This window comes from Notechis scutatus, chromosome 1, assembly GCF_049901735.1.
Source record: "Notechis scutatus isolate UNSWTSFEM ecotype Mainland chromosome 1, rNotScu1.2, whole genome shotgun sequence".
NCBI classification, from domain to species: domain Eukaryota; kingdom Metazoa; phylum Chordata; class Lepidosauria; order Squamata; family Elapidae; genus Notechis; species Notechis scutatus.
In genome coordinates, this window is record NC_142009.1 from 167,670,756 (window position 1) to 167,684,258 (window position 13,503).

The 13,503-nt window shown below is 39.2% G+C and overlaps 1 protein-coding gene across 5 annotated transcripts in view; it reads right to left on the bottom strand.

The window, feature by feature from the left end:
* PIKFYVE (phosphoinositide kinase, FYVE-type zinc finger containing) overlaps window positions 1-13,503 on the bottom strand; it is a 116,476-nt gene that overhangs the window by 6,744 nt on the left and 96,229 nt on the right. For 4 of the 5 annotated variants that reach the window (XM_087949421.1, XM_026673177.2, XM_087949422.1 and 1 more), the window contains 5 exons: window positions 13,104-13,268; window positions 7,472-7,531; window positions 3,346-3,522; window positions 3,045-3,148; window positions 251-379 (listed from right to left, as the gene is read on the bottom strand). In XM_087949421.1, the coding sequence (XP_087805547.1) occupies window positions 251-379; window positions 3,045-3,148; window positions 3,346-3,522; window positions 7,472-7,531; window positions 13,104-13,268 (635 nt within the window). The remainder of the gene's footprint in view (window positions 1-250; window positions 380-3,044; window positions 3,149-3,345; window positions 3,523-7,471; window positions 7,532-13,103; window positions 13,269-13,503) is intronic. The other variant, XM_087949420.1, reaches the window with a different exon arrangement.

Below are 13,503 nucleotides of genomic sequence, written 5' to 3' on the forward strand. Positions count from 1 at the left end.
AATAACACTTTTAATACACTATATCAAGGTAGGGCATGTCAAAACTTCTCATTAAAACAATTAAACTGGAACAAAATTTCCCGGTGGAGATGCAGAGCAAAACATTGCCGGTATTCTCAATATCGCAATATTCTCAAATATAACATTGCTATTGAAAGCAATAGTCTTATTAAATCTTTCGGTGGGAAAAAACACAGCAACCAAGAAGAAAGACAACACTTTCCATTTCTGTAACAGAACACTTATTCACCTGAGCCATTTTTCTGCCATAGAAGAGGTTTTCCATGACTAGCAGATCAAGCTTCTTTTCTGTGTTGTTCTGAGAGTTTTTATACCCTATTCGATAAACTCCAAGAATTTTGGCCAAAGCTGTGGGTTTCTGAAACAAAGTGTTAATGTATTCATCAGTTGCTCAAGGTTCTACTCCCCAATGCAATTGTTTACCTAGATTTAGTACGAGAGAATGTAGACACAAGTTAAAAAAATACAAAGAACTATACAATGTCACCAATGTCTTTTTTCAAAAAGCACTCTCAGTTGATGTCATTCAAAGGTAAGTCAGTAAATAAGTAAACAAGCTATGTTTCTTTCTGTCCCATATTTCTATTTAATCCTGATGCTTCATTCCTGGTTTTAAAGGCAAGGGATAAAATATTCCACAAATCTTACCTTTTATTGTCTCTTTTATTCATTAAACAAGAAACTCAGTCAACTGAACATTTAAAAATGTATTACAAATACCAGTGACTGGTGCTAATGGTTGATACAAGTTGCTGCCAGTGTCTTAGGTATCAACCAAGTATCTTCTTAAAATATACGGTGTTCCAAATAGCGTTGTTTTTTTGTTTTTTGTTTGCAATTCCGCTGGTGTTATTGCAGGAAGCTGCAATCTCTTGATGTGTTTTGTAAAGTTCTTGGACATGGTACCAAGTACCCTGATAACAATGGGTATCACTGTTATATCTTTCATCCATAATTGTGTAGTTTCGATGGCCAGGTCGTGATATTTCATGATTTTTTCCCAGTTCTTTTTCTTCGACTCTGGTGTCTCCTGGTACAGCGATATCAATAAATTGTACACTTCGGCCCTCAACAACTATGATATCTGGCGTATTGTGTTCCAAATGGTGATTGCCTGTATTCGAAAGTCCCACAAGATCTTCACCGTCTCATTTTCGACAGCTTTTTTTACTTTATGTTCCCATGGCTTTTCGGATACAGGTAGGGCGTATTTTTTTCATAATGACCAATGGATTAATTTAGCAACTCGATCATGTCTATCTTTGTGGTCAGTTTGCACGATTTTCCTGCTGCTATTATTATTATTATTATTATTGATGCAATTTCCTTTGTTATATGTAAAATGTCCATATCCACAATGGCAGTGTACTGTCTGGTACAATCTCTCAGTTTTATCATATAATTATGTTAATGTCAAACCTTATAAACATCACATTTGTCACCATTATCTTCCAAGTCTATTAATCATATTTCTTTATCCTAATTATTCAATGTTCATTATTTAATTACATACTTCATTTTTAAATTTCTAACTTCTAATTCTATTTTCAAACCATTGATAAAATAGTTCCCAAGTTAAAAAGTATTCTGTTTCTTCCTTATCCTTAATCTTCAAAGTTAATTTATCCATTTGAGCACATTCTAATATTTTCTTTATTACATTTTTATCTGTAGGTATATTTTCATTTTTCTAACTTTATGCATACACAATTCTTGCTGCTGTTATCACATGTAAAATTAAATATGTAGAATACCTAACAAAAATATTTCTGGTTTTAAGTCTATTTGTTGTTTTATCATTCCTTTTAGCCACTATTTTATTTTTAAGTAATTTTTTTTGCCATAGGAAAAGTCCACCACATATGATAATAAGAACCAGGTAGCTGTTTGCATTTCCAACATTTGGGAGATGTTTGAAACATCTTTGCCATTCTTGCTGGTGGCAAATGCCACCTATAAAACTTTTTTTAAAGGTTTTCTTTATAGGCTGTTGACATTGTCACTTTATAATTTCTTTCCTAAAGTTTTTGCCATTTATCCAATTCTATAGTGTATCCAAAACTTTTAGACCATACTATCCTTTTACTTGTTCTTCTTCCATTTTAAAGTTTAATAAGTAGCTATATTTTTTTATTAATTTATTATCCGTCCCTAAAAATATCTGGTCTAGTTCTGAAGAGGAATTAAAATTGAAACAAGAACTGGAAAATCAGGGAATTGATTTGGTTTGGTGGCCACGTATTTGCATGAGTGGCCAACAAGCCAAAAAATTCCTTGATTTTCCAGTTCTTGTTTCGATTTTAATTCCCCTTGTTCATTTAGGATACCTTTATATCTTGTAATTTTTCCCAGTTCAACATCATTTGGATGTATTAGTGCTTCCATTGTGGATAGCCAGATCAGTATTTTCATGTAATGTTTCTCTTTAATTCTTTCCCATACTGAAAACAAAGATTTTCTAATATAATATCTTTGAAAATATCTATGTATTTTATTATTCCCATACCACATAAATGCATGCCACCACAACTGTAAATCATGTCCTTCTAAAATCAATACTATTTTGTTTCTCAAATTTATCCATTCTTTCACCCATGTAAGCACTGAGGCCTGGTAGTATAGTTCCCAATCGGGTAACCCAAATTCCCCCTTATTTTTAGCTTCTTGTAGCATTTTCAATTTTATTCTTGCTTTTTTCCCTTGCCAAAAAAAAAAACTTCAAAATCAATTTGTTTAAAGCCTCAAAGAACTTTTTTTCTATTTTTATCGGAATTGTTTGAAACAAAAATAATAGCTTTGGTAAAATATTCATTTTTATTGTAGCAATTCTTCCTACCATCGACTACTGTAGATTTTTCCATATCTAACTTTATTTGTTGTATTAATTTAAGATAATAATTTTATTTAATAGTCGCATATCTTGCTATTAACCAGATTCCTAAATATTTTACTTTTTTTAGTTATCTGGGTACCCATCTTGTCCATCAATTCATTTTTCTGTTTATTTGTAACACAAATGTTACCTTTTGTTGAACTGCATTAGTAATGTATGTGAAGTAATGCGGGGCAAAGTCGAGGAAGGACTGGACTTCCAGGCGAGGCATTTGTTTCAAGATGAATCGGTCATCTAAAGAAGAAAATATGTTGATTTGTTGCATAGTTACGGAGACATAACTATGCATTTCCTTCAAACATCATCAGTGAAAATGGTATCACCATTTCTCTGATTCAAGTTTTATCTCTAGCTACTGATAGCTAGAGTCGTAGTTCACATGCCATAACAAGGAAGAGCCCATGTCCATCAGGTATTGAGAAGTTAGCTACCTTCAGTCACGTAAAAAGCAGCTCCTGATTTCCCTCCTCTTGCCTGCCAAGGCAGTGAGTGAGAGAGAGAATGGATAAAATCTTCTTCACTACTTCCAAGAATTACTTCACGCATTTTGTGGAACTCCCCTGCATAGTAAATCCTGCAGTAAAACTTGGCATTAGCATCAGAGAATTCTGCAAAAACACACAAAATAAATATTTTATTTTTTAATGAATTAAATAAAGGAAGCTCCATTTTCTAGATGAGATGCTTACATTATTTTCCTAACTCAGACTGGGAGATGATCTATATTCTCCATCAGAACTTTTTGATTTCAACTGTGCAATAGTAATCTGCAGTATGTGAGTGTATGTATACAAAGAGAGAAACAAATACATAGCTATCTTTTCCCTTTTTTTTAATAATCAAATTTCAAACTCCAGGTAACCTAAATACATACCCAAAATCTCAATCTAGTCACTCTCTTCTTTTTAAAGATTATCTCATTGTTATACCAGGGGTGTCAAACTAAGGCCCGTGGGCCAGATCCAGCCAATGATGTGGCCAAATCCAACCCACATGGCCATACTGGAAACTGTAAGGATCCGTCCCGCCTCACTTTGGCCCAGCCCACGCCATCCCGGCATGCGTGCGTGTGCACAAGCCCAGTTGTCTGTTGCCACGTGCAGAGCAACTAAAGTAGTTTGTGGGACTACAGTTAAAAAAAATAGTTCAGACCTTCCAACCCCGTGAGATATATTTTTTTTTTCATGAGAAGTTGGAAAGTCTGAACTATTTTTTTTACTGTAGTCCCACAGACTACTTTAGTTGCTCTGCATGAGGCGGCAGCAAAAGGAGTTGGAAATGTTAGTGAAGAGGGATGTGGCTGCCCTGGGTGGCGGGTATGTGTGTGAGAGTTTGGCCTGGCTGAAGGGCCCTCAGTGGGGCGGGGCGGGTGGGGCAGCTCTGCAGTGCTTCCTCACTCAGTTGAAGGCTCCATTCAGCCTCCAAACAGTAAGGCTGGCCGTGGAATCAGAATCGGCTGGGTGTAGGAACCAACGCCGCCCATGGCCCTGGTGCGCTGCTCACTTATGTGGGCCAGCCTTGCTGTTTGGAGGCTGAATGGAGTCTTCAACTGAGCAAGCACTGCGGGACCAAGGCCCTTCACACCCACACCCAGCCCGCCAGAGTTCGCTGTGCCGGGGCAGAAATGAGACCCTGTCCCACGGAGCCTGCTGTTGCTTGGGCGGGGAGAACAAGGAGGAGAAGAACAGTGAGGCTTTGTGCCACCTGGCCAGGCAGGGAGCAGGTCAGGCGGTGCTGACTGGTGATTGGGGAGGGGGCAATCATTAGGTGGCTGCCACTGCTTCAGTGGGGAGGACGAGGAGAAAAAACGGTTCCTGCCCTCTTCCCCTGCCCCCGCCAGCAGCTTAAATGCTCCAACTAAAGCAGGGATTGTAGGCTCGCTCTTTCATACAAACACACACACACACACACACACACACACAGAATTTGGAGAGTCCCCCTCCTCTCTCTGTCTCTGTCTCTCTCTCTTTGCAGCGGCAGTTGCGGCGCTTCAGTGCCTGGCTGGCACGGCGCTCAAGTAAGTTGGTGGGGTGTGTGGTGGGGGCTCCACTCAACCGCCCTGCCTTGCTTCATACTCCACCCCCCACTGCCTCGCTGCTCAGGTGGCTCCTGCCACCCACACTGCTGCCAGAAGATTGGCTGAAGATCGCTCTCTCTCTCCCATACAAACACACACAGAGAGAGTTTGGAGAGCCCTCCTCCTCTCTCTGACCCACACACTTTGCCTTCCCGCGCAACCTGTCTAAGGGGGGCGAGCATAGAGGGAGTGGGAGCTGGCCACGCCTGCCTTGGCCATGCCCACCCCAGCCCCCCCAAAGTCAACCATAATCCAGATGTGGCCCTCAATGAAATTGAGTTTGACACCCCTGGTTATACAAAGAGTTTGGTGGCATTGGAATCTACAGTGCCTTATAAAAGCAGTTTTGAAAAACAGCTGTGGGCAGGTTAGATCAAGCTAAACAGAAACATTGTTTTAGGTACTAATACAGATTACATATTCCTACAGTCAAAGGAAACACAAAGCTGTGAATAGTTGGGGGAAATTAAATGATTCAATTATTGGGAAGCATGCATAAAATATTATTAAGGAATGGAAGAATGTATAATATATAGAATGCACCTAGTGAACTACCTTTAGTTGTTCGAAAAATGTAACACAATGGAATTACAATTAAGAATCAGAACACTGCCAGTAAGACTGCAAAGCATCACCCACAAGTTATTTATTTTAGCACTACACAGCAGCAAGGCCTAAACTTTTAAAGAGGAAAAACAAGATTGCAAAATGTAAAAAACATAGGAACTTTAGGAAGTTGTCTTACACTGTCTCAGTCTACTGATGCATGTACCCAATATTCTCTAAAATGGATTAGTTATGACCTGCCAGGATTTCAGAAGAATTTTTTTCCAGGAGATTATGGAAATTGGGACTTTGTTCAGGCAAAAGATGTTTTTGGTGATTGAGCTATAGACCTGAGGTCCCTTTTATTCATGAAAAAATGGCCAAGTATGGAAGGGGCAAAGTATTATTTGTCATATAACACATAGTCATTTATTATAATTACAATTAAAAAGTATGAAAAGGAATCTCAATATTTGCAAAACTGAACTGTTTGTACTCATTCCTTTTCTTCTTATTCCACTGCAGTTTTTAGAAATGATTTGGAAATATAATCATGTGAGTGAGTGTGGGGTTTGCTCCCTGTTTATATACAATAGCTTGCCTTGCCTGTGTTGGTGGGGTATAGTTTCTCCTAGTAGTTCCTTGATTAGGGTATTCTTTTCTGCCTGATTGTTTGCCTGGTGTTAATATATGCTTATCTGTGTTGGCTGCAGGAGAGAAGGTTTTCTTCTTAGCTTTTCTCCAAATGGTTCTCAAATAGCACAGTGCTGTTTTTCAAATTGTGCACAGCCTTCTTGTGAAATTTCAGAAGGCCTCAGAAACCTTCTGAAGCATTACAAAAAGAGAATTCACTAATTAGAGAACGGTATACGCTATCTGAAGTACACCACAAATGTCTTGGGTATAAGGCCTATCAAGCCAGTAGCCAGGGCACACCTCGTTAACGCTAGGAAGAAAGATTATGAAGTATGTCAGGGTGGATCTGGTTGGGCCTGCAGAATGTGGGGGCTTTGTGCTGTGAGGGCTGGCTGTGGTACATGGTTGAGGTGTCCCTGGTGGAGCAAGATTTGAAGTGTGGTAGCAATTGGTGTGTGGTAGCAATTGGCTGAGACTTCTGAAGTTCCCATGCCTATATTTTAGTCTCAGTGCCCCTGCCACTGAGGAGTGCCATTGTGTAAGATAGCTAACAGGGAGCTGAAATGCCCCTGTGGTCATAAGTGTATATGGGCTGACAAGCATCCAAACACCCAGACCACAGGAATACTGCAATGGCCATAATTTATGAGACCAGTTTTAAGTACCATTTATTCAGCACCACCATTATTTCAAAAGTTTGCTGAATATTAACTACGGACTATCTATAATATTTCTGAAATGGCTGTAAAATGAATTTTAAGAGATTGCTTTTTAGTGTCTTGTGCAAGTATGCATATGCACATGGAGAGAAGGACTTTTTGTTTCCTTAAAAGGTCTTCAATTACAATTCTGAGTTTTGATGATGGTGTAACTTGTTCATTGTTATCTTGTTAGTATACTAGTACCTACATACTTCTGTTCCACACTGTCTAATATAATGTGTTACATGCATTTCAAATCACTTATGGGCTACATTTCATGAAAATGGAGAGAGGAAAGGAAGATCTGAATACTGGAATATTGTATTCAACAACACAGCCTGAGCAAAGTTAGTAAATGAAACACCTCAGTATTCTGACTCCTTGTGGCAATAAGAATAAATAGCAGTGACATAATGAACTAAAGACATCTTACAGAAAAATGACCTACTCTGCACAAAAAATATATGCTCCATCTCAATTTCAAGGGTCTGTTGAATTCACCTTGATTTCACATGGTCAAGATCACAATGTGAATTTATAGTTACTATATAATTTACAAGGGACTTTGTAGTATATGCTGTTTTAATATCTACTTACGAAGTTCAACATGTGGATTTCCAAGCTGCTTCTTTTGTGCATCACTTCCCTCTATTTCATCTGAAAAAAATATGAACAAGAAAAGTAGACTAAGTACGCAATCTTTTAGGGCCATTTTTCGTAACATGATGCCTTGACTTGGTTTGTAATTCTGGAAATTTAGTTTAACACATCTAAAAGGCAGCAATTTGGAGAAAGATGCTTTACATTCTCAGAAAAATGATCCCAGGTTTCCTTATTCCTGAACAGAGTGGTTTATTCTAGTCTGACAGATAGGTAACTATGCAGTGGTGGGATTCAATTTTTTTTACTACCGGTTCTGTGGGCGTGGCTATGTGGTCATGTGACCGGGTGGCCATAGCTAGTGTGAGGACCAGTTATAATTCACTTTTTCCAGCCCTCTGAATAGTCCTTGTGTAGGGAAATAAAACTCAGCTAGTCCTCGACTCACGACCACAACTGAGCCCAAAATTTCTGTTGCTTAAGTGAGACGTTTGTTCAAAGTGAGTTTTATCCCCATTTTACGACCTATCTTGTCACCGTGGTGAAGTGAAGCACCACAGTTGTGAAATGAGTGACACGGTTGCTAAGAATGCTGTGATGGTCATAAATGTGAGGACCAGTCGTAAGTACAAAGACCAGTCATAATTCAGTTTTTTCAGCCCTCTGAATAGTCCCTATGTGTAGAGTAGGCGATGAAGTAGGGTTGTGTCCAGCCGGATGTTCTGAAACACCCCAAACAACAGCCGAACTTTATTTGGGAAGAGAAAAAATATCTGAATTTCAGGTATTTTAAAATAATCCAGGCTGCTTTTCTTCCCTGGACCAATTTCCACCTGTCAAGTAGACTCTGTCTGAAGGGGTGGGTCGTGGGGTGAGTGGGAGAGGCCCAGCTGTCCTGACACCAGATCAGCCAGTATAGGCTCCAGTTTCCTCCCCTTTCCTTATTTTAACAGATGAACAAATGGACCTTGTAGGTCATCTAGTCCAACCCCCGCCCAAGCAGGAGATCCTACACCATTTCTGACTGATGACAGTCCAGTCTCTTCTTGAAAGCCTCCAGTGATGAAGTTCCCACAACTTCTGAAGGCAACTTCTGTTCCATGGGTTGATTGCTCTCACTGTGAGCATGGGTGGGGGAGCAGGTGTCACACAGTCCCCGGACAGAGCAACTTACCAAAAATTAAGTGAGTGGTGAAGACTGGCAAGCGAAGAAAGAGGGCAAGGAGCAGATATCAGTAATATTCAGTTACTTTTAAGAATGTCTAACACTATAGTTAGAGTTTAAAAGATGTTATGGAAGAGGAACAAGTTTCACCAGACAAGACAGACTGAGCTGAAAGTGGATTTGAAAATGACAGTCTATAAAAGAGATGTTACACTGCATATATAAAAGAATGGCTGATATTTTCATTGAAAAATAAACACTTAAAATGGAAATACAATTAACAAACCAAGAGAGTTTGTTATTTTGTGCCAGTATTGGCACAAAAATCTTTCCTAGCCAAGACGACTTTCTGATTGATTATCTAATGCCTGCCTGTCCTTCTGGATCCGGAACTTCCACAGATTCTTAGCTCTATTATTCTCCACAATCTTCTGTGGAAACTCCTTGATGGCTGGCTGGAGAATTCTGGGAGTTAAAGTCCATTCAGCTGAGAGACACTGACCCCTTAGGTTCTATCTAGCGTGGTAAATCCCTGCTTCTATGATCAGGTGTTCAGTGCCTGTTCTTGTGCTGTTATGATCAGTGCTGCCTTTTACACACATACCACTTCAGGAATAATTATAAAAATTATGATTTCTCACTCATTTCTTTACTAGTAGTAGAAACAAAATAAGCAGCCATAAATGTCACCTAAAGTTGGAACCTAAAGTCAGATGTACGCTAAATGTAGACTGATTTTTAACTACATATCTTCCCAGCAAACAGAAAATTTTGAAGCTCCAGCTAAAGAGATTCATTTTAGGATGAGAATCCATAGTTTGCATGTTGGAGGTTCCTAAAGGAATGCTGGGAAACTCTGTATTTTAAAGAACATTTGAGGGAGGGGTGTAGAATAACCCTTCTCTGCCTGAGGCTGTAGAGACCTGGCACCAATCAAAACACTGTTTGTGAGGCAACTGATCAACACTGACATGGTAAGCAACTAGTATATGAAAATAAAAGCAAACTCCACTCCCTTCTAGTACTGATGATATTACCTAGTTTGGTAATGAAACATCTGCAAAAAAACCATCAAGCTCAGAGAGCACCAAGGACCCCACAATTCAACCCAGCTACAAATATTCTCTTCTATCGATAAATACTTTTTGGTTAGAGGGACTCAGAGCCTGTGTTATATGAGATGGCTCCCAGTGGACTTCAGTCTAAATTTTGATAAGATTTCTGTAAATAATGGCTGCGTATTTGATCCTTCATACATCAAAAAAAATACAAAGCTAAGGGATAGACAAATAAAAAACAGATTTGAAAAAAGAAAAGGCTCAGGAAAGAAAAATAGTGAAAATGTAAGAAAGAGGAAAAGAAGGAAAACTGAAAAAGAATGACTTCCAATTTTCTTTAGTACATATCAAACTCTTACTCTAAGATTAACATTTGTGTACATTATTTTCATACTCCCATATCTAATCATCAAAGCCCAGATCAACTTTTAATTTCAGTTTCTCACAAAAAGTCCAGTAATGGTTCATATCTCTTTAATAACTATTTGTTAAGGAAACCACAACTGATTTATTTAATTGCACCAAACTCTAAATAAAACAGGAATTGAAAATCCTAAACTGCAGTGTAGACCCATGCTTCTCCACTTTGGCTATTTTAAGGTGCATGGACTTCAATTCTCAGAATTCCCAAGGCAGCATGTAGTTCACCCATCTTAAACTTGCCTAGACTGAAAAATGTTAATCTACAGAGAGGGATTTTTCCATTCCTCTTTTACTGGTTCTTACTTACTTATAACCAATCACAATACAAAATCCTCACTTCCACCCCATTCCAGAGCAACCACCATTCCCTCACTAACCTGCTTTTCAGCTCCTGTGTGCAGGGCAACAAAAGAAGACCATGTGACTACCAGTTTAAAAAAAGTTCAGTCAGACTTCCAACTTCTGAGGGGGAAAAAGATCTCCCGAAGTTGTAAGCTCTGACTGAAATGACTGATTAGTCTCGCAGCTGATCGGGGCTGCTGTTCCATTGCCACCTCCCAGCTCACAGTCATGCAGCCTAGTAGGCCTCCCTGCAGTCCCCTGGGAGCAAGAACAAGATGAGGAGTGACTGAGCTGGGTGGGGAGGGGAGGGGCCAGCTAGAATTTTTACTACCAGTTTGCCCAAACTGGGCCGTCCTGCCTGAATCCCACCACTGTAACTGTTAGGAATAACCATAGTTACCTAACGTTGTTTGGGTAAATAATATATAAACCATGATAGCAAAGTTTAAATGTGTTTTTTCACTTTAAACTCTAAATCAGGCTTGTCCAACCCACGGCCCATGGCCCGCATGCGGCCCAGGTTGCCTCGTAATGCGGCCCAACGCCCACCCCAACCTTCATGAAAGATCTAGCGAGGAGGAGGAGGAGAGGCAGGCGCGAGGCGGGCAAGGCGAGCAACAGAAAAGGCGGGCAGCCGCAGCCCAAAAGTCCCGCCCGCCACCTCCTGCTGTTGCCGCCGCTGCCACCACCGCTGCTGCTTCTGCCCCGTCACCACTGCCGCCGCTGCTGCTTCTGCCCCCGCCGCCGCTGCTTCTGCCACCCCCGCCGCCGCCGCTTCTGCCCCCCCGCCGCCGCTGCTGCTTCTGCCCCCGCTGCCGCTGCCACCGCTGCTGCATTTGCAGGAGGAGAGGTAGGCATGAGGCGGGCGAGCTTTCTTCCCCCCTCCCCCCACCCCGCAAAATTTGGCCGGAAAATTAATAAAAATAAATATTTTGCAGGAAGAGAGGTAGGCGCGAGGCGGGCGAGCTTTCTTCCCCCCTCCTCCCCGCAAAATTTGGCTGGAAAATTATAAAATAAAAATAAATAATTTTTAATAAATAATTAATAATAAATAATAATTTTATTTTATTTTATTATTTTATTAATTTAATTTAATTATTTAATTTAATTTAATTTAATTATTTAATTTAACTTAATTTAATTTAATTTAATTTAATTTAATTTAATTTAATTAATTTAATTTAATTTAATTAATTTAATTTAATTTAATTTAATTTAATTTAATTTAATTTATTATTTAATTTAATTATGTGCGGCCCAAACCAAATTTTCATCTTCTAATGTGGCCCAGGGAAGGTGAAAGGTTGGACACCCCTGCTCTAAATGATATAATTTGGGTGCGGTTGAGAAACTGCCATAAGAGGGAGCTAGAGAACCTGGATATTTACTGGATTGATGGCTGATTGTTCTGCGTGTTCCCTGTTGCTGATGTCGAAGGAGGAAAGAGTTTTGAATGCTGCATATCTAATCTACTGTGAGAAGATATTTACTGGACTGATTTATGGATTGACATTGTAAGTTAACTGACCTTTTTTTTTCGACACTGGATTTTTGCAATTGAACAATCTCCGGACTGAACTGACTGAACACTAGTGAATGATATTTGGACTGTTTGACCCTGCTAAACTCTTGATGGAATAAACTATTCAACTAAGACAGTGTATCCGTTTTTACTGAGTGTGTAAACTAAAAAACGCTTTCTCTCATATTCGCCTGACTGCCTGACTGCTGTGCACATTCTGCTAGGGTATATCCCTAACAGTAACTATTTCTGAACTATTACATTTTTCAGGAGTTGCTAGGTTGGCCAATATTAACAACATGAAGGAAACTGGATCAGTGCTATAACCTACCATTCATAAACTTTATTTCCTCCAATCCCAAAAGACATTTATTAAATATAGCAATTAATAAATAAAACACAGAGCCCTAGCAAATTATAATCAATTTTGTAGGCCTTCTGTTATTAAATGAAACTAACATGAAGCAAAAAAAATACTAGAATCTAAAATTATTCTCATTTTATGTGAATTAATCTGCCTAATTTTTCAACTCTACCTTTTTGTGTTTTAAAGCATAAAATATGAGTCAAATCCTAACATTTCTGATTCAAATGATGTACTTTTTGCCCACATAAATTCAGTCATTCTGAACATTTGTAAATCATAGGAAATAGTTTTTAAGGGGCAAGAACTGAAGAGTTTTTAAAGCAACTTCAATTTCTCTTTCTTTCTCATTTGGATCTGACACAGCTTCACTAGTGCCAGATCTTCTGCCAGTTTGCCAAATTATTCTCCTTCTGAAAAGGAGAGCAATTTTTCTTCTCCCTCCCTTCTTGTTTTCAGTGACAAACAATGCAAATCAATAATTCAGACTAAAATGGACAGGAAAAAAATCAGAAAGGCAATCCAAAATGAAAAAGATTGCCACTTGTCTTGAAAAAGATCTGAAGCTTTTGCTTTTGGATGTCAATGTGGTCATGTTTATCCCAACCATGTATATTCCTCTTCCTCCCCCGCCAATTAACTTTTGCTACTATTCATATCATTTTTCAGAAGATGGAAACTTTTGTGCATTTCATTAATCTAGGAATACTGGGTGGGGAAGAGGAAAGCAAGAATGACATTTCTATATTTTGTACCTTGGTTTTCTGCTCCTTGGTTTTCTGCCCCCTCTTTTCCTGTCTGCCCAACCTGATAGTAGGCACTGTCAGCTCCACGCAAGGTCTCCTTTTTCTGAGAAGACAGATCTGGACTTTTCCCTCCTGTGCCACGGAAGAAGGACAGAACTCCATATGGCTTCTTTGCTAAAGACATGAACACAAGAAACATTTTGGGGAGGCTCATTCATTATCTACTCTGCCATCAAGCCAAGTGATTCCAGCCAAGTGATTAACAGTTGCTCCATGTCATTTCATAGCAGCTTGGAGAAATTCTATGGAAGTGTTAGGCAAGAACACTATTTTTTAAAAGTTCAGGATTAAATTTTACCAAACACCAGTGACAAAAGATCATCTATTATCTCACATTAATAAACAACAC